General features: G+C 44.1%; 2 protein-coding genes across 3 annotated transcripts in view; one reads left to right on the top strand and one right to left on the bottom strand.

Moving 5' to 3' along the window:
* Positions 1-26265, bottom strand: part of LOC130297920 (uncharacterized) — a gene marked incomplete at its 5' end in the record, with an annotated part of 145804 nt that overhangs the window by 18635 nt on the left and 100904 nt on the right.
* On the top strand, positions 311-16830 carry LOC130297893 (oocyte zinc finger protein XlCOF7.1-like). Of its 2 annotated transcripts, none has more exons than XM_056550739.1 (7): positions 311-383; positions 1936-2083; positions 2881-3039; positions 4283-4409; positions 4493-4557; positions 4724-5084; positions 15919-16830. In XM_056550739.1, the coding sequence occupies exons 2-7, from the start codon at positions 2006-2008 to the stop codon at positions 16770-16772; spliced, it is 1644 nt and encodes a 547-aa protein (XP_056406714.1). In that variant the 5' UTR covers positions 311-383; positions 1936-2005; the 3' UTR covers positions 16773-16830. The 2 variants fall into 2 exon arrangements, with proteins under 2 accessions (XP_056406714.1, XP_056406713.1); XM_056550738.1 differs by having other exon boundaries at positions 4724-5096.

Below are 26265 nucleotides of genomic sequence, written 5' to 3'. Positions count from 1 at the left end.
TGTATGCAGGACTCTACTGTCACATGACCATTATCACAGGTCCTTCAATCACAATCTCTTCTATCCTGCACTGCTCAGCCCCGCCCACTCCTGTCACATGATCCTCCCCACAGGTCCTTCAGCCATAGTCACTTATTTACTGCTAATCTTTGCCTCAAAATGTTACTGGTCACATGATTGTGACATCATCACAGGTCCTACACCTCCAGCATGTAGCAGATACAGAGCATGTCCTGGTGGAGCAGTCACTGCTGTTGTATGTGGAGATCTCTCAGAGCAGCAGCCCCTGATCATGTGACTCCTCCTCCTCCTCCATGTGACTGATCACATGACGGTGACATCATCGCAGGTCCTGTAAGCACACAGCTCCTCTACAGATACAGGTATGTGTGTGCGGTCACCATCAGATCAGGATTATTGGGGATACTATTAACCCATAAAGGACTAGTGCAGTGAAAAATAACATCCCCTATCCAAAGTATAGGGGATAAGATATAGATTGCGGGGGTCCAACTGCTGGGATCCCCTGCAATCTCCTGTATGGGGGCCCAGCAGTTTGCAGCAAGCGGGCGATTTGACCAGGTCTATGGAAGGAGGCGTGTTTGTATAGTGAAGGGCTGCAGGTCACCTCCCCGCCCATCCTGTCATCTGGTTAATTTCTTCTCTGGGTATTAGCCATTTCTTCCATACAGCAATCTAAGATGGCCGCCACTGTGGTCCTTGTGGCTGCTTCTAGCTCCTTCTTTACAGCCGCACAGCCTGTACACGAGGCACAGTGGTAACATATGGTCTCTCCTCAGAGGATTCTCCCTCAGCCTTCTCTGCTCGGGCCCCTCTGTTCCTTCCCCTTTGTTACCACAAACAACGATGAAAAGGGTCCATAACATGGGTACCTGGAGGGACAACATCCACGTCAGGATTCAAACTCCCGACATAGTGTGGTACCAACCCTGGAGACCAGATTGGCTTTCTGCCCCATTTCAGGACAATTATGTAACATTCCGGGACAATAATTCCCAGTGTGACGCGGATCCATTCACTTATGATCCCACCAAAGCTTTATGTGAATCCGAGTACAAAAAGCACAGAAATGTGTCATGTGACCGCGTCAGTAACTGAGGAGGACAATGTGGTAAACGCTGTTATAATACAGGACAGATGTCAGCGCCGTTTACCCAATATGACCGTTATATCCAATGATCAAGTCCTGATGAAAGTCATCGCCCCCGACCGTCTCCCGTAACTCCAGGATTATGATCGTGCTCTGTATCCTGGTGAGATAGAGGACATTGAGGGGGAGTGGAGACGCCTTCCGAAACCAGGAGATTGTCATTAACCCTGACTTGGCATTTCTTCTAGATCATAAGCCCAGCCGTACGGCCCGAATGGTCATCCGTAATGATGATGTCACCGTGGTATGCTGCGCTCTACTTTTGAGGATTTCTGCAACAACTAATCGGTGCGCGATTTATCTGTAAAGGAAATCATCGACAGCGATTACCAATATTGATTTTAATCGAAAATGTCCATTAATCCCTACTCTTCACCCATGTGATCACCGTCCAACAGAGAAAGTGAGGTCCTGTTCCTGGAGCTCGGAGAAGACAACGGGCCGGATCCTGTGTAGAATGCAGGAAATAGAAAGCGAAAGCTCCCAGGAAAAAATATAGTTAAAAAGCCAAAAAACCTAACCCCCCCCCCCCCCAATAGACACGTCAGTAAGAACAAGACAGCATTGGATTCCTGTCTCCATATTCTACCCATCCCCCATGACTCCGCCCCAGACTATGATGGATCCCTGACTAGGTTTACAGCCTCCATGATTGTGACTATAATGTCTCCTCAGATGTTTCCCCAGATTATCTCCAGGAAATGGATTTTATTTCTCCATAGAATCTGGTGCGGTTTATCATCGTCTCCTCTTCTTCCCTTCAGGTTTCTCCAATCCAGGATCCTCTGCTGATATCTTCTATATAAGAGAATTCTCCTGGATGACCCATCAACCATGGAGAGAGACAGGAACAAGATGGCCGACAGGATCATAAACCTCACCCTACAGATACTCTTCCGGCTTACTGGAGAGGTGAGGGATTCTGGGAGTGATGTCACATGACCTCATTCTTATCTATGTAATAAAAGATGGATATGACTGGAGAGGTGAGGGATTCTGGGAGTGATGTCACATGACCTCATTCTTATCTATGTAATAACAGATGGATATGACCAGAGAGGTTAGGGATTCTGGGAGTGATGTCACATGACCTCATTCTTATCTGTGTAATTACAGATGGATATGACTGGAGAGGTGAGGGATTCTGGGAGTGATGTCACATTACCTCATTCTTATCTATGTAATAACAGATGGATATGACTGGAGAGGTGGGGGATTCTGGGAGTGATGTCACATGACCTCATTCTTATGTGTGTAATAACAGATGGATATGACTGGAGAGGTGAGGGATTCTGGTAGTGATGTCACATGACCTCATTCTTATCTATGTAATAACAGATGAATATGACTGGAGAGGTGAGGGATTCTGGGAGTGATGTCACATGACCTCATTCTTATCTATGTAATAACAGATGGATATGACTGGAGAGGTGAGGGATTCTGGGAGTGATGTCACATGACCTCATTCTTATCTATGTAATAACAAATGGATATGACTGGAGAGGTGAGGGATTCTGGGAGTGATGTCACATGACCTCATTCTTGTCTATGGAATAACAGATGGATATGACTGGAGAGGTGAGGGATTCTGGGAGTGATGTCACATGACCTCATTCTTATCTATGGAATAACAGATGGATATGACTGGAGAGGTGAGGGATTCTGGGAATGTATGGGAATGTGATATTAATGTGTCTCTTCGTACACAGAATTACATAGTAGTGAAGAAGTCCTCTAGTGGGCGCTGTCGGGGAAGAACCCTGAGCCCAATCCCAGGGCTCCCACCTCACTCCCTGATACATGAGGAAATGGATGAACAGAAGATTCTAGAACTCATCAACAAGATGATGGAGCTGCTGACTGGAGAGGTGACCCTGCTGGGACATTATACAGTAATGGAGGGGTCTGGTGATGACTGGAGAGGTGACACTGCTGGGACATTATACAGTAATGGAGGGGTCTGGTGATGAATTGAGAGGTGACACTGCTGGGACATTATACAGTAATGGAGGGGTCTGGTGATGACTGGAGAGGTGACACTGCTGGGACATTATACAGTAATGGAGGGGTCTGGTGATGACTGGAGAGGTGACACTGCTGAGACATTATACAGTAATGGAGGGGTCTGGTGATGACTGGAGAGGTGACACTGGGACATTATACAGTAATGGAGGGGTCTGGTGATGACTGGAGAGTTGACACTGCTGGGACATTATACAGTAATGGAGGGGTCTGGTGATGACTGGAGAGGTGACACTGCTGGGACATTATACAGTAATGGAGGGGTCTGGTGATGACTGGAGAGGTGACACTGCTGGGACATTATACAGTAATGGAGGGGTCTGGTGATGACTGGAGAGGTGACACTGCTGGGACATTATACAGTAATGGAGGGGTCTGGTGATGACTGGAGAGGTGACACTGCTGGGACATTATACAGTAATGGAGGGGTCTGGTGATGACTGGAGAGGTGACACTGCTGGGACATTATACAGTAATGGAGGGGTCTGGTGATGACTGGAGAGGTGACACTGCTGGGACATTGTACAGTAATGGAGGGGTCTGGTGATGACTGGAGAGGTGACACTGCTGGGACATTATACAGTAATGGAGGGGTCTGGTGATGACTGGAGAGGTGACACTGCTGGGAATGCTGGGACATTATACAGTAATGGAGGGGTCTGGTGATGACTGGAGAAGTGACACTGCTGGGACATTGTACAGTAATGGAGGGGTCTGGTGATGACTGGAGAGGTGACACTGCTGGGACATTATACAGTAATGGAGGGGTCTGGTGATGACTGGAGAGGTGACACTGCTGGGACATTATACAGTAATGGAGGGGTCTGGTGATGACTGGAGAGGTGACACTGCTGGGACATTATACAGTAATGGAGGGGTCTGGTGATGACTGGAGAGGTGACACTGCTGGGACATTATACAGTAATGGAGGGGTCTGGTGATGACTGGAGAGGTGACACTGCTGGGACATTATACAGTAATGGAGGGGTCTGGTGATGACTGGAGAGGTGACACTGCTGGGAATGCTGGGACATTATACAGTAACACCACTGGAGGGGTCGGGGTGATGACTGTATCATTATGTGTCAGGTTCCTATAAGGTGTCAGGACGTGGCGGTCTATTTCTCCATGGAGGAGTGGGAGTATGTAGAAGGACACAAGGATCAGTACAAGGATCAGGTCATGATGGAGGATCAGCAGCCCCTCACATCACCAGGTAATAGACATGACTATATACACACGTCCTCTCATTATTTGTATATAAAGAATGAATTCAGTCTCTGTATGTGTTCCCTACAGTCAGATCCAGTAAGAGAACAGCACCAGAGAGGTGTCCCCGTCCTCTTCTTCCACAGGATGATCAGGTAGATGGAGATATTCCCTATGATCTGTAGAAGGGCTGTGAAGCTCTTGTGGTCAGTCCCCTCACCCTCCATGACTCCTCATCTCCTGCTCATATATAACATCCCACGTGACTTCTACTACTGTCTGATGACTTTTACTATATTTCTTCCACATGTTATGATTTAGGCAGAAGATCCGAACAATATTAATGCTCCAGAGACACATGTGAGCGGTGATGAGCAGAATAAGGAGGACATTCCTACAGGGAAAGAGATCATCTATATTAATGCTACAGACATAAGGGAAGAAGAAAAGACAGATTTGAGTGGTGATGAGCAGTATAAGGTGAACATTCAAACAGAGAAAGATCTAATCTATTTTAATGCTACAGACATAAAGGAAGAAGAAGAGACAGATGTGAGCAGTGATGAGCAGTATAAGGAGGACATTCCTACAGGGATAGATCTGATCTATATTAATACTACAGACATAAAAGAAGAGACAGATGTGAGCGGTGATGAGCAGTATATGGAGGACATTCCTACAGGTAACTGCCTAGGTGAGTAGTAACCACTTAATGCAGAGAGCAGTAACAGTTTCTGCTCAGTTACCGGTTGTAATAACTTTTGTATGGACTCCGATGGAAATTGTTTTTTTAATCAACTGGTGCTAAAAAGTTATTCAAAATCATCTTTAGCCTTCCAGTACTTATCAGCTGCTGTATGCTGCAGAGAAAGTTGTCTAGTTCTTTTCAGTCTGACCACAGTGCTCTCTGCTGACACCTCTGTCCGTGTCAGGAACTGTCCAGAGCAAGAGAGGTTAAAAACAAACAAATGTTTATCTCTAGGACAGGCTTGGTGGGCTCTCTTCTTCTTCTCCCCATTTTATTATGTGTCTCCTTTCTCCTTGGCACTAAGAACACTAAGGCCGGGTTCAAATGGCTGAAAAAGTGCAGAAAAAACTCCCAGAAAACACGGGCGACATTCCGCAGATTAGAATGCTCCGATAGCCGATAGGACGGCTCAGAAATGCTGCGTCTCGTATACTGTAATGCATTTCCGAGCGGAATCTGCAGAAAGAATACACAAGTCTATCTGGACAAGTCTAATCTGTAAATTCCATTGTGTGCACAGTGCAGCAGAATCTTATTGAAGTCACTTCGACAGCACATATACTAAAATCCAAGGATCGCTCTAGAGGTCCATGTAGCAGAAGCTCCAGACTGACTGTAAGGCAATTAGTGACACCCTCCTTGAAGATCGGGGAGAGGGTATGGTTGTTCCCCCACAACTTGATTCCCTGCACTTCTACCCCAAAAAATGGCTCCCCTGTATATTTTGCCCTACCACGTACTTTGACAGGTTAACCCGGTTTCCTATGGACTTACCTCGCGCCCTCCATGCGGACTTCCAAGGTCTTCCACATTTTATTCTTAACCACTAAAGGACTCAGGGCGTACCTGTACGTCCTGAGTCCCATTACCGGGGTCTAAACCGTTCTCCCGAGCATTGAACGCTTCAAACCCCATGGGTCCCGACTGCTATCAGCAGCCGGGACCCAAGGTTAATGCCGGGGCACGGCCAATTGTGCCGATGCCCGGCATTAACACTTTAGACGCCACGATCAAAGTTGATAACAGCATCTAAAACGAAACCAAAAGTTCCGCTGCAGCTCAGCTGAGCTGATCTGGACTATTGAGACAAAATTGTGATGTCCCGATCAGCTTACTGGACGGCGGGAGGGTCCTCACCTACCTCCTTGTCGTCCGATTGGCGATCTACTGCTTCATGCCTGCTTAGCAGGTTGGAGCAGCAGAGCGCTGATAACACTGATTAATGATATGCTATGGCATAGCATTGATCAGTGTATGCAATCAAAAGATTGCATGTTGTAGCTCCCTGTGAGGGCTAAAAAAAAGTTCATATACCATAAAAATATTAACAAAAAGCCATCAAAAAGTCCCATCAAAACAAAAATGGTACCGATAAAAACTACAGACCACGGCGCAAAAACCGCCCCGAACACGGAAAAATAAAAGTTATAGGGGTCAAAAGATGACAATTTTACATGGTGCATGTAGTTATAATTTTTTTTTTAAAGTAGTAAAATAAATAAAACCTACATAAATTGTGTATCCATGTAACTGTATGGACCTACAGAATAAAGATAAGGTGTAATTTTTACCGAAAATTGCAGTGCGTAGAAACGGAAGCCCTAAAAATTTGCTAATTTGCATTTTTTTTATTTCACCCCACAAATTTTTATTTTTTTTGTTTTGCAGCCAATTATGTTTTAAAATAAGTAATGTCATTACAAAGTACAATTGGTGATGCAAAAAACAAGCCCTTATATGGGTCTATAGGGGGGAAATTAAACTTATGATTTTTATCTTCTAAAAATCATAACACGTAATTTCCCCCCTATAGACACATATGACTTGTTTTTTGCATCACCAATTGTACTTTGTAATGACATTACTTATTTTAAATCAATAACAATAAGGAAGAAAATTTAAATAGCAAAAATGAAAATTTTTAAGGGGTTAAAGTTGTTGTTCTCTACACCTCACTACCTCCTTGACTGGGTCGGATTATGAGGTCTGCAGTATCCTTGACTCCCATGTGTCCAGGGGCGGCCTCCAGTATCTAATCCACTGGAAAGGCTATGGACCAGAGGAACGGTCCTGGGTTCCAGCTATAGATGTACGCGCTCCTGCCCTTCTCCGTGCCCTTCATGCTTAATCCCTTCACAAATATGTTGCTCCCGTATGTGGAGGGCTTGTTTAGAGGTGGGTACTGGGAGGGCTCTTGCCTTTGCTCCACTGCTGGTTTCTCAAACAGCAAAACCTCAGCTGATATTAATGAGCAGCTACTTATTTCCCTGGCTACCTTTCAGTCAGCCAGCCCCTTCCCTGCTGGGTCCTGGCTATTTAAAGGCAACAGTTCAAAGACCACCCAATTTGATTTTGTCGTACTTCTGGAAAAAATCATAACTACATGCAGGAAAATTTATACGTTTAAAATTGTCATCTTCTGACCCCTATAACATTTTTGTTTTTCCGCGTACAGGGCGGTATGATGGCTTATCTTTTGCGCCATGATCTGAAGTTTTTAGCGGTACCATTTGTATTGATTGGACTTTTTGTTCGCTTTTTATAAATTTCTTCATGATATAAAAAGTGAACAAAAATACGCTATTTTTGACTTTAGAATTTTCTTGCGCTTACGCCATTGACCGTGCGGTTTAATTAATGATATATTTTTATAATTTGGATGTTTCCGCACACGGCGATATCACATATGTTTGTTTTTATTTACACTTTTTTTTATGGGAAAAGGGGCGATTCAAATTTTTATTATGGAAGGGGTTAAATTACCTTTATTTACTTTTTTTTTCCACTTTTTTTTGCAATGTTATAGCTCCCATAGGAGACTATAACACTGCACACACTGATCTTTTACACTGATCATTGTTATCCCACAGGGGACTATAACACTGCACACATTGATCTTTTACATTGATCACTGTTATCCCATAGGAGACTATAAGACTGCACACACTGATCTTTTACATTGATCTTTGTTATCCCATAGGATAACATTGATCAATGATTCTGCTGCTTGACTGCTCATGCCCGGATCTCAGGCACTGAGCAGTCATTCAGCGATCGGACACCAGGAGGCAGGTAGGGGGACCCTCCTTGTGTCCTACAGCTGTTCGGGATGCCGCGATTTTACTACGGCGGTTCCGAACAGCCCACTGAGCTAGCCGGTGGTAGTTTAGTTTCACTTCAGATGTGGCAATCAACTTTGAACGCCTCGTCTAAAGGGTTAATAGTGCGTGGCACCGCGATCAGTGCCGCGCGCTATTAGTTACTGGTCCCGGCTGTGGCCCCGCATTATAGAAAGGGAGCGGACTCAGGGCATACAGGTACTCCCTTGGTACTTAACAGGTTAATGATGTAGCCAGTTATAATTTTTGCATCTTTAATTTTTTCCTCCCCCGTTAATAGACACAGACATGTATTTTGCAGGATCCACTGTAAGTGATAATGAAATCCTTCATTCCCATAAAATATTCTATAAAACTGGAAAAAATGATTATTTGTGAGGTGAAACTGAAAAGAAAATGCACTTTTGCTAATTTGATTCTTAGGTCAGTACGATTTAAACGATTCCCAATTTACATATTTTTTTATGACTAGTTTAAAAAAATGTTTTATTCTTTTTAAAATATATATATATTCTTAAATATGCCCTGAGCTTACTCCTTTAACTTTTCTGTTAGTTAAAGGGGTTCTCCGGCGCTTAGACATCTTATCCCCTATCCAAAGGATAGGGGATAAGATGCCTGATCGCGCGGGGGTCCCGTCGCTGGGGACCCCCGTGATCTTGCACGCCGCACCCCAGTTAAAATCAGCCCCTGGAGCGTGTTCTCTATCACGCCCCCTCCCGTAGGCTTGCATTGAGGGGCGGAGCATGATGTCACACGGGGGCGCAGGCGTGACGTCACATGCTGTCGGCCCTGTGGTCGCCAGTAATCAGACCCGGAGCGAACACGCTGCGGGGACTGATTTTAACTGGGTTGTGGCGTGCAAGATCACAGGGGTCCCCAGCGACGGGACCCCCGCGATCAGGCATCTTATCCCCTATCCTTTGGATAGGGTATAAGATGTCTAAGCACCGGAGAACCCCTTTAACCCCTTCCCGACCTATGACATACCTGTACGTCATGGGTGGCAAGGTGTTCCCGACCCATGACATACAGGTACGTCATGGACATTACTGCCGCTACTCGCGGCATCCCGCAGCGCCCGGAAAGATGGTGGCAATCACTGATAGCCAGCCATCTTACCGTGCGACCACGGGGGGTTTCATCCCCCACCCCCCCCCAGCGATCGCTGCTATCAGCTGGTCAAATCTGACTAGCTGATAGCAGCGTTTCGCTATCAGAATACTTAGCAGCGCGGTGTGTGAGTTCCGATCACGGGGATCGGGACACACACCGCTCTGCTAAGTGTCCCTGTCCCGTCCCCCGGCGTCACTTACCCGTCGGAGTTGTGTCCCGAGCGGTCCCGGCGTCCTCCGTGCGGTCCCGACGTCCTCCGTGCGGTCCCGGCTGCGCTGCGTCCCGGAGGTGAGTTTCCGGCAGCAGGGCGGCATCTTCATTGGCAGCAGTGAGATCGCCGTAAAGCGATCTCACTGCTGCCTCTGAGAGTTTCAAAACTGCAACTCCCAGCATGCCCAGACAGCCTTTGGCTTTCTGGGCATGCTGGGAGTTGTAGTTTTGCAACATCTGGAGGTCCACAGTTTGGAGACCACTGTATAATGGTCTCCAATCTGTGCTCTTCCAGATGTTGCAAAACTACAAATCTCAGCATGCTCAGTCTGTCCAGGCATGCTGGGAGTTGTAGTTCTCTAACATCTGGAAGAGCACAGATTGGAGACCATTATACAGTGGTCTCCAAACTGTGGACCTCCAGATGTTGCAAAACTACAACTCCCAGCATGCCCAGACTGCCCAAGCATGCTGGAAGTTGTAGTTCGGCAACATCTGATCCTTCAGATATTGCCGAACTACAACTTCCAGCATGCCTTGGCAGTCTGGGCATGCTGGGAGTTGTAGTTTTGCAACATCTGGAGGCACACTAGTTGGGAAACATTGTCCGTTTCCTACCTCAGTGCCTCCAGCTGTTGCAATTGTTGCAAAACTATAACTCCCAGCATGCACTGACAGACCATGCATGCTGGGAGTTGTAGTTTTGCAACAGCTGGAGGCACACTGGTTTGGAAACACTAAGTTTGGTTGCAAAACACTTGAAAGTTTATTACTTAACTTAGTGTTTCCAAACCAGTGTTCCTCCAGCTGTTGCAAAACTACAACTCCCAGCATGCACGGACAGCCAAAGGGCATGCTCGGAGTTTGCAACAGCTGGATGTTTGCCCCCTCCCCCCAATGTGAATGTACAGGGTACACTCACATGGGCGGAGGTTTACAGTGAGTGCTGCAAGTTTGAGATGGGGCAAATTTTGCGCTGCAGCTCAAACTTCCAGCGGCAAACTTGCTGTGAACCTCTGCCCATGTGACTGTACCCTAAAAACACTACACTACACTGACACTAACCTAAAATAAAAAGTAAAAAACACTACATATACACATACCCCTACACAGCCCCCCTCCCCCCAAAAAATGAAAAACGTCTGGTACGCTACTGTTTCCAAAACGGAGCCTCCAGCTGTTGCAAAATAATAACTCCCAGTATTGCCGGACAGCCATTGACTGTCCAGGCATGCTGGGAGTTTTGCAACAGCTGGAGGCACCCTGTTTGGGAATCACTGGCGTAGAATACCCCTATGTCCACCCCTATGCAATCCCTAATTCAGGCCTCAAATGCGCATGGCGCTCTCTCACTTTGGAGCCCTGTCGTATTTCAGGGCAACAGTTTTGGGACACATATGGGGTATCGCCGTACTCGGGAGAAATTGCCTTACAAATTTTGGGGGGCTTTTTCTTCTTTAACCCCTTATAAAAAGGTGAAGTTGGGGTCTACACCAGCATGTTAGTGTAAAAAAATAAATTTTTTACACTGACATGCTGGTGTTGCCCTATACTTTTCATTTTCACAAGAGGTAAAAGGGAAAAAAGACCCTCTAAATTTGTAATGCAATTTCTCCTGAGTACGGAGATACCCCATATGTGGGCGCAAAGTGCTCTGGGGGCGCACAGCAAGGCCCAGAAGGGAGAGTGTACCATGTACATTTGAGGCGATTTGCACAGGGGTGGCTGATTGTTACAGCAGTTCTGACAAACGCAAAACAATAAATATCCATATGTGACCCCATTTTGGAAACTACACCCTTCACGGAATGTAATAAGGGGTGCAGTGAGCATTTACACCCCACTGGTGTATGACAGATTTTTGGAACAGTGGTCTGTGAAAATGAAAAATAAAATTTTTGATTTGCACAGTCCACCGTTTCAAATATCTGTCAAACGCCAGTGGGGTGTAAATGCTCACTGCACCCCTTATTACATTCCATGAGGGGTATAGTTTCCAAAATGGGGTCACATGTGGGGGGGTCCACTGTTCTGGCACCATAGGGGCTTCCTAAATGGGACATGCCCCCCAAAAACCCTTTCAGAAAAACTCACTCTCCAAAATCCCATTGTCGCTCCTTCCCTTCTGAGCCCTCTACTGCGCCCGCCGAACACTTTACATACGCATATGAGGTATTTCCTTACTCGAGAGAAATTGGGTTACAAATTTTAGGGTGATTTCTCTCCTTTTACCCCTTGTAAAAATTAAAAAATTGGGTCTACAAGAAAATGCGAGTGTAAAAAATGAAGATTTAGAATTTTCTCCTTCACTTTGCTGCTATTCCTGTGAAACACCTAAAGGGTTAAAACACTTACTGAATGTCATTTTGAATACTTTGGGGGGTGCAGTTTTTATAATGGGGTCATTTATGGGGTATTTCTAATATGAAGATCCTTAAAATCCACTTCCAACCTGAACTGGGCCCTGAAAAATTACGATTTTGAAAATCTTGAGAAAAATTGGAAAATTGCTGCGGAACTTTGAAGCCCTCTGGTGCCCTCCAAAAGTAAAAACTTGTCAATTTTTTTATGCAGACACAAAGTAGACATATTGAATATGTGAATCAATATGTAATTTATTTGGAATATCCATTTTCCTTTCAAGCAGAGACTTTCAAAGTTAGAAAAATGCTAAATTTTCAAAATTTTCATGAAATTTTTAGATTTTTTTACCAAGAAAGGATAAAAATATCAGTGAAATTTTACCGATAAAATAAAGTAGAATATGTCACGAAAAAACAATCTCGGAATCAGAATGATAAGTAAAAGCATTCCAAAGTTATTAATGTTTAAAGTGACAGTGGTCAGATTTTCAAAAAATGCCCAGGTCATGAAGGTGAAAATGGGCTGGGTCATGAAGGGGTTAATTACTGTAACTGGGTCATGTGGTGATAAGTCTGACCCACAGAAAATCAGAGTTTAATGTGTCAGGGTAAGTGGTCAGTCCTAGGTCAGCTGACTCCCTATGAACTACAGGATGACATCATCACATATCAGATTATCCTGGAAGCTCCCAGAAACCTCCTCTCCCAGCTCTATCTGTATACTGCTGCTTTCTCTATGGGATCAAGATATATTGTAGTTATACACCTGCCCTCTAGTTATATATGTATACTGCTGCTGCTATCTCTAAGGGATCAGTATATATCATAGTTATACACCTCCCCTCCAGCTCTATCTATATACTGTTATCATCTCTATAGGATCAGTATATATAGTAGTTGGCTCCTCTCTTTAACCCTTTCCTCTTCTGTCTTTCTCCTTTCTTCCTTTTCTGGTGGGTAGTGTGGGGGGTCCCTCTGCCCAAGGGAGGGAATTCTTTCCAGCTCAGTCTAGGGTCCTACCCTATCCGTGGTGGCTCAGGAGGTGTTACCTGCTCAAGTTTAAAGTGTTTGTGGTATGGGGGTGTGATATAGGGCAGATGGAACTATCCTAGGGGCAGATGGCATTAACCCCTTGTGTTTGTGACGCCAGGGTATGGTTTATCCTCAATACCACCCGAAGGTATGCCGCTGGATCCTGGGCTAGGCACGGGGGCAATAAGGAATCTGACGCCAAGATACGGACAACGGTAGCTTTACTGAGGTTAGACAGGTGGAAAAGTCTATACAGTTCAGCCAGGGCCAGAGGAGGTGACCAGGGATTTCAGAGACCTGAAGGGCTTGCTGGGACTTGTAGTAGCTGTGGACATTTTAGTGCAGGCCACTTTGACTAGACAAATGATGACTGTGACAGACTTGACTGATGACTGACAATACTGTGACTGTGGTTACTTGCAGGTTTGTATCTTGTGGCTGCAGACTGGACTTGAGGCTCCTATGACTCTGAACACCCTCCTAGGCTCCACTTCACTGGACCTCAGCTTAGCAGAAAGAGAGAGAGCTAGCTCCTCCCAGGGCTTTTATAGGGGAGGTCCCATTGGTCACATGGTCACTGATACCTCCTGGGTAACAATCAAATGATAACTCACATGTTAAAGGGGTATTCAAGGAAAAAACTTTTTTTTATATATATCAACTGGCTCCAGAAAGTTAAACAGATTTGTAAATTACTTCTATTAAAAAATCTTAATCCTTTCAGTACTTATGAGTTTCTGAAGTTAAGGTTGTTCTTTTCTGTCTAAATCCTCTCTGATGACACGTGTCTCGGGAAACGCCCAGTTAAGAAGAGGTTTGCTATGGGGATTTGCTTCTAAACTGGGCGGTTCCCGAGACACGTGTCATTAGAGAGCTCTTAGACAGAAAAGAACAACCTTAACTTTAGAAGCTCATTAGTACTGAAAGGATTAAGATTTCTTAATAGATTATTTTTTTTTCCTCTTTTCTTCTTCTTTACATATTATATTTATAGTGAGGTATACTGGTTGCTTCCTTTAACTAAGGAAGACTTGTATTATAATAGCATTTTTATGTTTGTTTCTCTGTGTTTGTATATATAATATAAAACTACAAAAAAAAAAAAAAAGATTTATTAATAGAAGTAATTTATAAATCTGTTTAACTTTCTGGAGCCAGTTGATATATATATATAAAAGTTTTTTCCTGGATAACCGATAACCCCTTTTAACCTTTCCTAAAGTGACAAGGCTTTCTTCACACATTACACAGTATAATACATGGTAAACATATGTTCATTGGGGGGGGAGGGGGGCAGGTGCAAGGGGGGGCCCAGGGGACACTGAGGGAAGGTTGCCCGACAGGACAGCAAGGGTACTTGGTAATAACTCCCATACTGCGCCACCACATGTTACTCCGCCCACAGACACCTTATCCCCTACCCAAAGGATAGGTGATAAGATGTCTCATCACGGGGGTCCTGCAGCTGTTATCTCCGTGCAACACCCGGCATTCTAAACAGTATGTTAACAGTGCCGAGTTTGGGTGGCCGGGATGTTATGTCACGCCCCCTCCATTCATGTCTATGGGAGGGGGCGTGGCATGATGTCACATCTCCGGCCGCCCAAACCAAGCATTCTGAAAAAAACTTTAGGGAATGTCGGGTGCTGCACAGAGATCACGGCGGTCCCCAGTGGTAGGACCCCCACCATCAGACATCTTATCCCCTATCCTTTGTATCCTGTGGGCGGAGCACACCTTTAAAATTCCCGGTAGAGGGATACACTGGGATTGGGATCCCACGGGACCCAACTCCAAATACGCAGATGGTCAGGAGGCTGCTGCGTACGGGCAGTCAGGCACTATGGCTGCGGGTCTCACACTCAGAGTGCCCCTCCCAATAGTCTCCTCCCCCTGCCACCGGCTAAGGTGTCATTTTTACTGAAAAGTGCTCTGCATAGAAATGGAAAGTTTACATGGGGAGTATGTGCAGAGCATTGCACCCTAGTGTCTGTACATTCCTATGTTAGCGGGCGGGATTGGACAGGCATTTTAGCAGGAGTGGAGCAAACACCCTACACGCATGGGTAAATTGGTCAAAAAAATAATTGGGAGCGGGCGGGAGTGGGATTGAACAACCAGTTCTGCGTAGGCTCTAGTTCCCGGTTTAGGTTGTATTGTGTCTGTAGTCACTGACTGTGTTATGCAGCTGTCCTCACTCTGTATACATCATGCTGTGCTGAATGGGATTTTGTCATAGACTTCCATGGTCTGTACTTACACTGTACGTCTCTTTACTCACTTTTTACTAAAATAAGTTTAAATAAAAAAAATGGAGTAAAAGATAACACTATGTTATACATACCGATCGTACCAACCTGATCTATGAGGAGAACAAGTCAATTTTAGGGCACATAACATGATTGCTAGGACTCTGTCACTGCCGGGACTCTGCTATTCATACAGCCTGTCTATGGTCGGCTCTAATGGATCAATGCAGTAAATACTGTACTGATCTGTATGAGCAATCCAATGACTGCTCATACAAGTCCTACAGAGGGACCAAAAAGTGTATAGAAAAAAAAATCTAAAGATGTTTTTAAAAATGTACATTTTTCAAAAAACGTTTTTTTGCTTTTTGTTGTAATTGTTTTTAAAAAGTAGTAAAGTGTAACAAAAACTATGCAAATTAGATATCGCTGTGATTGAACGGACTTATATTTTAATGCACAGTAAATGAAGGGTGTTAATACAATGTAAGATCGGTCCCACTAAAAAACTGCTCTCAAACACAGTGTAGATGGAAAAATAAAAGAGTTATGGCTATGAGGAGAGGAGGAAAAAATGAAAACACAAAAGCTTAAGGATTGTTAAGGGGTTAATAAGGGTTGTCCTTAAGGGTTGTTAAGGGGTTAATACTAATAATAAAATCTGTGTTATTCTCTCTAGATTCTTGTACCAGGAGATCAGAGGAGAATCTTATATCTTCAGATTATAAAGCAGATGATGATATCACACAAGATACATATGAAGAACATTCCATTATCCCAGATACACCCTCAGCCCTTCACAGCCAAGATCTGTCATCTCATCCTTATATACAGGTCCTGTCTTCTCACTCATCACAGGATGTTCAGCAAAATAAAGGTCACAGAAGGGGTGTTGGACATCAGCAAGCTCATACAGTATATAAACCATATTCATGTTCAGAATGTTGGAAATGTTATACTTCTAAATTCGATCTTGTTGTACATCAAAGAACTCACACAGGAGATAAGCCATTTTCATGCTCAGAATGTGCAAAATGTTTTACTTCTAATTCAGGTCTTGTTCAACATCAAAGAACTCACACAGAAGAGAAGCCGTTTTCATGTTCAGAATGTGGGAAATGTTTTACTTTTAAATCAAGTCTTGTTAGACATCAAATAACTCACACAGGAGAGAAGCCATTTTCATGTTCAGAATGTGGGAAATGTTTTACTCACAAATCAACTCTTTATAAACATCAAATAACTCACACAGGAGAGAAGCCATTTTCATGTACAGAATGTGGTAAATGTTATACTGAGAAAGCAAATCTTGTTTATCATCAAAGAACTCACACAGGGGAGAAGCCATTCTCATGTGCAGAGTGTGGAAAATGTTTTGCTAAGAAATCAATTCTTGGTGAACATAAACGAACTCACACAGGGGAGAAGCCATTTCCATGTGCAGAATGTGGGAAATGTTTTACTCAGCAATCAAGTCTTGTTAATCATAAAAGAACTCACACAGGAGAGAAGCCAATTCAGAGCAGTAAATGATGCAGATAACACATCTATATATTAACCATGTACATAGGATATCTGACATTTATACATATATCATCTGCATCTCCAAACTTGTTACCAATTGTTAATAAAAGTTTTCTTTCTTATATTATTTATTATTCTTATAATCATCTCCGCACACTGGACTTATAATAAATGTAATATTGTCCCTGACGTTGTATATAGGGAATGTAACGCGTCTGTGTTGTCCCCGCCCCCTTCTCATTATGATTATAGAGACTTTAATTCAAGGCATCAGACAGGATCCGCGCGTCTCCCTTGAAGATCGTCTCTTCTGAACATAAGACGCTGCAGATACTTTTATTTATCACAAACCCTAGACCAGCGTTTCCCGTCTTGACGTCTATTTTCGGTCTCAGATCATAAAATCCATTTTTCTATATGAGAAGTCGTCAATATGTCAGCGTCCCCCGGGTTCAGTAAACATCGGTGTAATTCTTTTCCTTTTCTTTGTCCTCCCCGGGGTATAAAATCCCTAGAGATCTGATCACATCTGGTACAAGATCTCTTTACTTCACACTTTGCGCCATTATTACACGGATTGAAGACCCAGTTACACGCTCGTAAATTCCCATATATGTCGTGGATTGGAAGGAAAAAGGTTCTTAAATCTTATATTTACCAATAATATTTTATATTTTTCCAGTCCGTCCCTATCATAGTACGGAATTGTTATTTTTCTTCTATCCGATGGTTATTTAGTAATTTTGTTATGATTCAGAAGAGACCACGTGTCCCGTATAGACGCTCACCCTGAAGACATTAGACGGCGGTTTTGTGTTTCCGGATTTACACACTTATTATAAAGCTTTTCCTTCGTCTGGATTATTAGAGCTCGTTCGCTCTTCTTTTTCTCATCCTCCCCTTTATATTCCTCCTCATGTGGATATGGAATTCTCCTCAGTCCCTCCTTCTATAGGGCCCATTTTGTGGCCCCCGCACTCCTCCTTGGCCTCTCTAGTTCTTTCCTCTTTTATATATAACTTTGTCGGTATTACGAGACTGCTCTACGACTGATTCTGATTTCCCTTCTCCCCTAACCCCACTTTCTTTACTCCCTATGGTTATTACTAAACACATTTTCCCTCTTCCCCTTTGTGGGAACATTTACATTCTTTTACGTTACGAGATTTATATTCTTCTACTAAGACTTTGGCCATAGAGGAATCTCAGGCTTTCTGGGGTTTTATAAGTAAATTTATCTTTACTCTCCAATGTTTTAAGCGTTATACTAACATACGTCCCTGAAATTGGTTAGAGAGATTGTATTTATTTCCTAAATAATAATAATATCTAAGCTTTATTCTTATCTGATTTCTTCTGCTCCTAATGGTAACCAAAATGCATCTTATATGAGAAGAGGAGCTGAATATCCAACTCTGAAGAACAGTGCGGATTTATCTCTAGCGCTCACGTGGCTTCTCCCCCTGTATTCGTATACAGGAGAGTTTATATAAGTTAAGTCCCGCGCCCAGCCGCCTGCACCAGCCGCCAGCGCAGTGTACACTTGTCCCCGGCTGTCGGCGGGGCTGGGATTCGCATTGCGGGACGCGCCCGCATGCGAGTCCCAGCCCGTCACTTACTCTGTACAACTGCCGCCTCCTCTGCTGTGTTTCAGCTCTGACACATGCATCCCCGTCTCCTAGGGCACGCGTGCGCTGGAGCTCTGAAATTTAAAAGGCCAGTAGGCTCATAATTACTGTTTGCACCTGACACTATCTTATAAAGTCCCTGCACCTCCCACACTTCCCTGCCGGATCTTCAGTGCCCCTGGCCTGAGATTAAGCGTTCCCTTTAGCCTGTTTGCCTTGCCCGTGCATCCAGACCTTCCACTACATTATTTGACTCCGCAACTTTGCCACCTGCCTTGACCTTCTGCTATGTTGACTACGCTACTGCCTTATCCTCCTGTACCTCGCCTTGCCCAGCTACCTGTGTGGTCAAGCCGTGTCATGGGTAGCGACCAGCAAGCCCATCCTGCCTTGCGACGGGCTCTGGTGAAGACCAGGAGCACCTTAGACTCCACTTCCGATACGGTCAGAGTCATCAGCCACAAAGGTTAGAGGATCCACATCCAGCTCCGTTACATAAGTTATATTGTCGGGGGTTTGGTACTCCTCCTCTCCTTTTGCCACATGGTATTCCAGAATCTTCTCAATGTTGGAGGTGTGGGAGTAAGTTGTGGACTCTTTTACATATACAGGGGTCTTGCTTGAAAATGTTATCTTTCTGGTGGGAAGATATTTCTATTACTGTATATACTCGAGTATAAGCACATTTTTTCATGGTGACAATTCCCCCCCTTGGCTTAAACTTGAGTGGAAAAAAAAAAATTAGTACTGACATCAGTCCAGGCATACAGATGGTGGTGGTCTGGGTCGTCCATCTTCACTGGGAGGCCCCCCTTCTTCGGTCCAGCCTCGGACTCATCCATGATAGGGACTGTCTTCACAGGGACCGTCCACATACCAGTGGGAAAAGTGAGCTGATCTGGTCCATCTATCCGGCCCCTGACTAGTGATGCTGGGGTAGGGTCGCCGCCATGCAGGGATTCCCCTGACGTCACGGACCTGTCCCTTTCCAGGCAACAAGAAAAGACCTGCCGCCACCGAGAGCTACAACTGGGGAGGTGATTAGACGATAAGAGAGGGATGGATGATGACAGGAAGGGGGATGGGTGTTTGTTGCAGTGGGTGATGATAGGCTTATACTTGAATTAATAGTTTTTTCCCCTGGTTTTTGTGGTAAAATTAGGGGCTTTGGCTTATACTCCTGTATATATACGGTATTTTCTTGGTTACAACAAAAAGAGATTAATTTTACTCTGAAAATGGTTCAACTTGCGGTTACTTCTTGAGATTTCTGTTCTATCTCAACTTGCTGAATCACACACCTACTATTGGTGACTAGACGGCTTATTCCGATATACTAGAGATCTTCTACCCCCTCCAACCATCGGCGCAAAAAAAGTTCCCAGTTCAAAATTTGAGAAACCTGTTTCATGGCAAAATTTCTTGAGCAATTCCTTGAGAACCTTTTCATTAACTAATTGATTATTACGTTTTATGCTAGACGTCAGGTTTATCTGTTTCTTTTCCTATCTATTTCTATCTTTCCTTCTTTTTTTTTCTAAAGAGTTTATTATTTAGAGTCTGTAATTTCTGTATTATTGCAGCAATATGAATATTATTGTGGTGTAACAATGATTTGTTACTATCACGCAATGCAAATTATTTAGGAAAATATGGGTTAATCTTAAAATAATTTGTCATATAAAAAATAATCTTAGGTTTACACCGGTGTGGTTTAACCCTAGGTTGAAGGAATTTAATGAATTTCAAGATAGTGGTTCTCGGATTAAGGTCGGGGTAAGATTAATTGAACACATTTTTGTGAAAGGGAAAACGTGCACTTTTGTACAATTAAAAGTAAGATGGAATCCTATAGATTCAGATATTATCAAATATATCACGTGTATAAATGCACTGTAGATAAAACACTATTTCAGGTTGATTCACATAATATTATTGAATTTTTGGGGAATGGGTTCTATAATAAAAAAGATATGACCCAAATATACAAAAAATTATTGGTGGAAATAAACAAAGAGAATTTACATAGAGTAGAAGGGAGGTGGATGAAACAATTTCACTGTAAAAATGAAGATTTTTAGTGTTTTTAGGGAAGAACAAGTTGTATTCGGATGAAGTGCGGAGAAGAATTAACCAGGTGGCTCTATGGTTGGTTCCCAGCTCTCTGAGGGGATGAAGCCAGCTGTGCGCTCTCCGTTAGAGGAAAGGACTTGTTAGACGTCATTTGTTCATTTAACACTCATGGCGTCTGGAACAACATAGCTGAATAACACATATTCTCTCACATTTCCAGCCATAGGCCATGCTCCTCCCAGTTCCCCATTAAAGGGGTACTCTGGTGCTCCAGCGTTCTAAATATTTTGTTCGTGATCGTGACATTACAGCAACGCCCCTCATAATGTCACGCCACGCCACTTCCATTCATGTCTATGGGAGGGGGCGTGGTGTGAAATCATGACCACTGCTGCAGGAACACGGTGTTTGTTTAGATCGGGAGATCGCAGAGGGCCCCAGCAGTGGGACCCCCGTGATCAGACATCTTATCCCTTTTCCTTTGGATAGGGGATAAGATGTCTATCAGCGTAGTTAGTGAAGACAATGTCCTTCTTTTAGTGCATACAGGAATACTTAGGGGTTATTAGTATTATAAGTGATATCCAGCATGGGTTTACTAAGGATAGAAGTTGTCAAACCAATCTAATTTGCTTTTATGAAGAGGTGAGTAGAAGCCTTGACAGAGGAATGGCTGTGGATAAAGGGGGAAATTTATCAAAGCATTTAGTAGTTTCTTTTTGCTTAAAATTGTCGCAAAAAAGTCGCACTTGCGACTACTCTCTTTTTTCTGCGACTTTTTGATTGTGATGTGTCCTAAGCAATAACATGAAAAAAACTACTAAATTTACTCCAGCCCAGACCTGGAGCAGAAAAAGCCACTACCAAAGCAAAAAAAGAAAAATTGATTACATGAAAGAAATTTATCAACAGGCTGAAAGCAGTTGATAAATAAGTTGCACATAAGCAAAAAAATTGTAAGAAAAAACAAACTAAAAAAAGGAATACATAAGCAAACATTGATAAATGTCCCCCATAGTGTTTTTGGATTTTGCTAATCGTCTCATAGACGTCTGACAGGTAAGTTAAGGTCTTTGGGTTGGAAACTTTAGTTTGTAACTGGATTGAACACTGGCTCATGGATCGTACCCAGAGAGTGGTGGTCAATGATTCGTACTCTGATTGGTCCCCGGTAATTAGTGGTGTACCCCAAGGTTCAGTACTGGGCCCGCTGCTGTTTAATTTATTTATCAATGATATAGAGGATGGTATTAACAGCTCTGTTTCTATCTTTGCAGATGACACCAAGCTTTGTAGCACGGTACAGTCTATAGAGGAGGTGTATATAGTGGGGGGGGGCTGTGTATATAGAGGGGGGCTGTGTATATAGAGGGGGGGCTGTGTATATAGAGGATGGTAATAACAGCTCTGTTTCTATCTTTGCAGATGACACCGAGCTTTGTAGCACGGTACAGTCTATAGAGGATGTGTATATAGAGGGGGGGCTGTGTATATAGAGGGGGGCTGTGTATATAGAGGGGGGCTGTGTATATAGAGGGGGGGGGTACAGTCTATAGAGGATGTGTATAAGTTACAAGATGACTTGGATAGACTAAGTGTCTGGGCATCCACTTGGCAAATGAGGTTCAATATGGATAAATGTAAAGTTATGCATCTGGGTACTAATAACCTGCATGCATCATATGTCTTAGGGGGGCTGTGTATATAGAGGGGGGCTGTGTATATAGAGGGGGGCTGTGTATACTAATAACCTGCATGCGTCGTATGTCTTAGGGGGGATTAAACTGGCAGAGTCACTGGTAGAGAAGGATCTGGATGTACTTGTAGATCACAGACTACAGAATAGCACAATGTCAGGCTGCTGCTTCCAAAGCCGGCAGGATATTGTCATGTATCAAAAGAGGCATGGACTCAAGGGACAGGGACATAATACTCCCCCTTTATAAAGCATTGGTACGGCCTCACCTGGAATATGCTGTTCAGTTTTAGTCACCGGTCCATAAAAGGGACACTGCGGAGTTGGAAAGGGTACAGAGACATGCGACTAAACTAATATGGGGCATGGAACGTCTCAGCTATGAGGAACGGCTAAAAGACTTACATTTGTTTAGTCTTGAGAAGAGACATTTAAGGGGGGATATGATCAATGTATGTGAGTATATAAATGGCCCATACAAAAAATATGGAGAAAAACTGTTCCAGGTTAAACCCCCCCAAAGGACGAGGGGGCACTCCCTCCGTCTGGAGAAGAAAAGGTTTAGTCTAAAGGGGCGACACGCCTTCTTTACCATGAGGACTGTGAATTTATGGAACAGTCTACCTCAGGAACTGGTCACAGCAGGAACAATTAACAGCTTTAAAACAGGATTAGATACATTCCTGGAACAAAATAACATTAATGCTAATGAAGAAATATAAAATCCCATCCCTTCCCCAATATCGCGCCACACCCCTACCCCTTAATTCCCTGGTTGAACTTGATGGACATATGTCTTTTTTCGACCGTACTAACTATGTAACTATGTAACTATGTCTGAGGAAAATTATGACATAGTGGGTATAACAGGGACTTGGTTGGACGATCGCTGTGACTGGGCGGTAACATACAGGGTTATAGTCTATTCAGGAAGGATCGGACAAAATGGAAAGGGGGAGGAGTCTGTCTTTATGTAAAGTCCAGTCTGAAGGCCGCACTGCGGGAGGATATATGGGAGGGAAACGATAATGTGGAGTCATTATGGGTAGAAATATATGGAGATAAAAATAATAAAATTCTGATAGGGGTTTGTTATAAACCACAAACATAATGGAAGAAGCAGAAGATCAATTACCGAGGCAAATAAACATGGCAGCAAATCAGAATGAGGTGATAATAATGGGGGACTTTAAAGGGGTACTCCGGTGAAATCTTTTTTTCTTTTAAATCAACTGGCTCCGGAAAGTTAAACATATTTTTAAATTACTTCTATTAAAAAATCTTAAAGGGGTACTCCGGTGAAAACCTTTTTTCTTTTAAATCAACTGGTGCACGAAAGTTAAACATATTTGTAAATTACTTCTATTAAAAAATCTTAATCCTTCCAGTACTTATTAGCTGCTGAATGCTACAGAGGAAATTCCTTTCTTTTTGGAACACTGATGACATCACGAGCACAGTGCTCTCTGCTGACATCTCTGTCCATTTTAGCAACTGTGCATAGCAGATGTATGCTAAGGGCAGCATGGTGGTTCAGTGGTTAGCACTGCTGCCTTGCAGTGCAGGGGACTTGGGTTCAAATCCCACTAAGGACAACAATAAATAAAGACTTATTATTATTATTATAACGTCAGCAGAGAGAACTGTGCTCGTGATGTCATCAGAGAGCATTCCAAAAAGAAAAGAATTTCCTCAGTAGTATTCAGCAGCTAATAAGTACTGCAAAGGATTAAAGGGGTATTCCAGGCCAAAACTTTCTTTTATATATCAACTGGCTCCGGAAAGTGAAACAGATTTGTAAATTACTTCGATTAAAAAATCTTAATCCTTCCAATAGTTATTAGCTTCTGAAGTTGAGTTGCTGTTTTCTGTCTAACTGCTGTCTGATGACTCACGTCCCGGGAGCTGTGCAGTTCCTATGGGGATATTCTCCCATCATGCACAGCTCCCGGGACGTGACATCATCATTGAGCAGTTAGACAGAAAACTTCAGAAGCTAATAACTATTGGAAGGATTAAGATTTTTTAATAGAAGTAATTTACAAATCTGTTTAACTTTCCAGTTGATATATATATAAAATTTTTTTGCCTGGAATACCCCTTTAACCCCTTAACGCAGAATGACGGGTATACCCGTCAGCTGCTGAAGTGCATTCGTGCAGAGTATACCCGTCATTCACATAATTGCAGTTGCTGCTGCATCCCGGGGGCTGAACTTTTCACCTCCGGTTGTCTCCGGCAGGTGAGAAGTTCAGCTTAACCCCCGTCGGGCTGGTGCCGCATTTATACGGCGGATAACGTGATACCATTGCGCATTCCGCGTTCTTTGTGCGCGCTCCCGCGGCGCTGATCGGGTTAATTAGCTAAAGTCCCGGGTGTCCGGCAGGAGACCACTCCCGCCCGACACCCCATTTGATTAACCCAATCAGCGATCGGGTGTGTAGGGGGCGGTGGGAGGTGGTCGGCAGGGGGTGGGCGTTTGATGACCGGCGATCCGTGTGTCCGGCAGCGGCGATCCGGAGGTCTGGCAGCGGCGATGGCGGGGGTAAGTGCCCCCGCCATCGCCACGCACCCGCCATCGCCGCTGCCAGACCTCTGCCCACATGTGTTAGTCCGGGGAAAGCGGGGCACAGAGGGAATAAATCCTTCTTACCCGGTGGCGGATCCTGCAGGCTGCGGCGGGATCTGACTGGCCAGTGAGTGATGCTCCAGATGCTGCAAAACTACAACTCCTGGCATGCCCAGACAGGCATTAGCTGTCTGGGCAGGCTGGGAGTTGTAGTTTAGCAACATCTGGAGGACCACTGTTTGGTGACAACTGTGTAGTGGTCGCCAAACTGTGATCCTTCAGATGTTGCAAAACTACAACTCCCAGCATGCTCAGACAGCCAATGCCTGTCTGGGCATGCCCAGAGTTGTAGATTTGCAAGATCTGGAGGATCACAGTTTGGAGACCACTACCCAGTGGTCTCCAAACAGTGGTTCTCCAGATATTGCAAAACTACAACTCCCAGCATGCCCGGCTGCAAACGGCTGTCTGGGCATGCTAGGAATTGTAGTTGTTTGCCTCCAGCTGTTGCAAAACTACATCTCCCAGCATGCCCAGACAGCCAATTGCTGTCTGGGCATGCTGGGATTTGTAGTTTTGCAACATCTGGAGGGCCACAGTTTGGAGATCAGTGTGCAGGAGTCAAAACTGTAGCCCTCCAGATGTTGCAAAACTGCAAATCTCTGCATGCCCAAACAGCTGTTTCGGCATGCTGGGAGTTGTAGTTGCGTACCTCCACCTGTTGCATAACTACATCTCCCAGCATGCCCTTCGGCAATCAGAACATGCTGGGAGTTGTAGTTTTGCAACAGTTGGCACCCTGGTTGGAAAATACTGAATTAGGTAACAGAACCTAACTGAAGGTTTTCCAACCAGTGTGCCTCCAGCTGTTGCAAAAGTAGTTTTGAAACAGCTGGAGGTTTGCGCCCCCCCCCCCCATGTGATTGTACAGGGTACATTCACACGGGCAGGTTTACAGTAAGTTTCCTGCTTCAAGTTTGAGCTGTGGCAAATTTTCTGCCGCGGCGCAAACTCCTAGCGGGAAACACCCTGTAAACCTGTCAGTGTGAATGTACCCTAAAAACACAACACAACACTACACTAACACATAATAAAGGGTAAAACACAACATATACACCCCCTTACACTGTCCCCCCCAATAAAAATAAAAAACATCGTACGGCAGTGTTTCCAAAACAGAGCCTCCAGCTGTTGCAAAACAACAACGCCCAGCATTTCCAGACAGTCACTGACTGTTCAGGCATGCTGGGAGTTTAGCAACAGCTGGAGGCAACCTGTTTGGGAATCACTGGCATAGAATACCCCTATGTCCACCCCTGTGCAATCCCTAATTTAGTCCTCAAAAGCGCATGGCGCTCTCTCACTTCGGAGCCCTGTAGCCCCCAACTTTATGAAAAGGAAAAGTTGGGGGCTACACCAGCTTGTTAGTGTAAAAAAAAAAAAAAAATTTTACACTAACATTAAAAGGAAAAAAAAGACCCCCAAAATTTGTAACACAATTTCTCCTGAGTACGGAAATACCCCATATGTGGGCGT

Source organism: Hyla sarda (assembly GCF_029499605.1).
Source record: "Hyla sarda isolate aHylSar1 chromosome 1 unlocalized genomic scaffold, aHylSar1.hap1 SUPER_1_unloc_1, whole genome shotgun sequence".
NCBI classification, from domain to species: Eukaryota; Metazoa; Chordata; class Amphibia; order Anura; family Hylidae; genus Hyla; species Hyla sarda.
The sequence above is the reverse complement of the archived record's forward strand: the minus strand, read 5'-3'. Positions and strand labels throughout refer to the sequence as shown.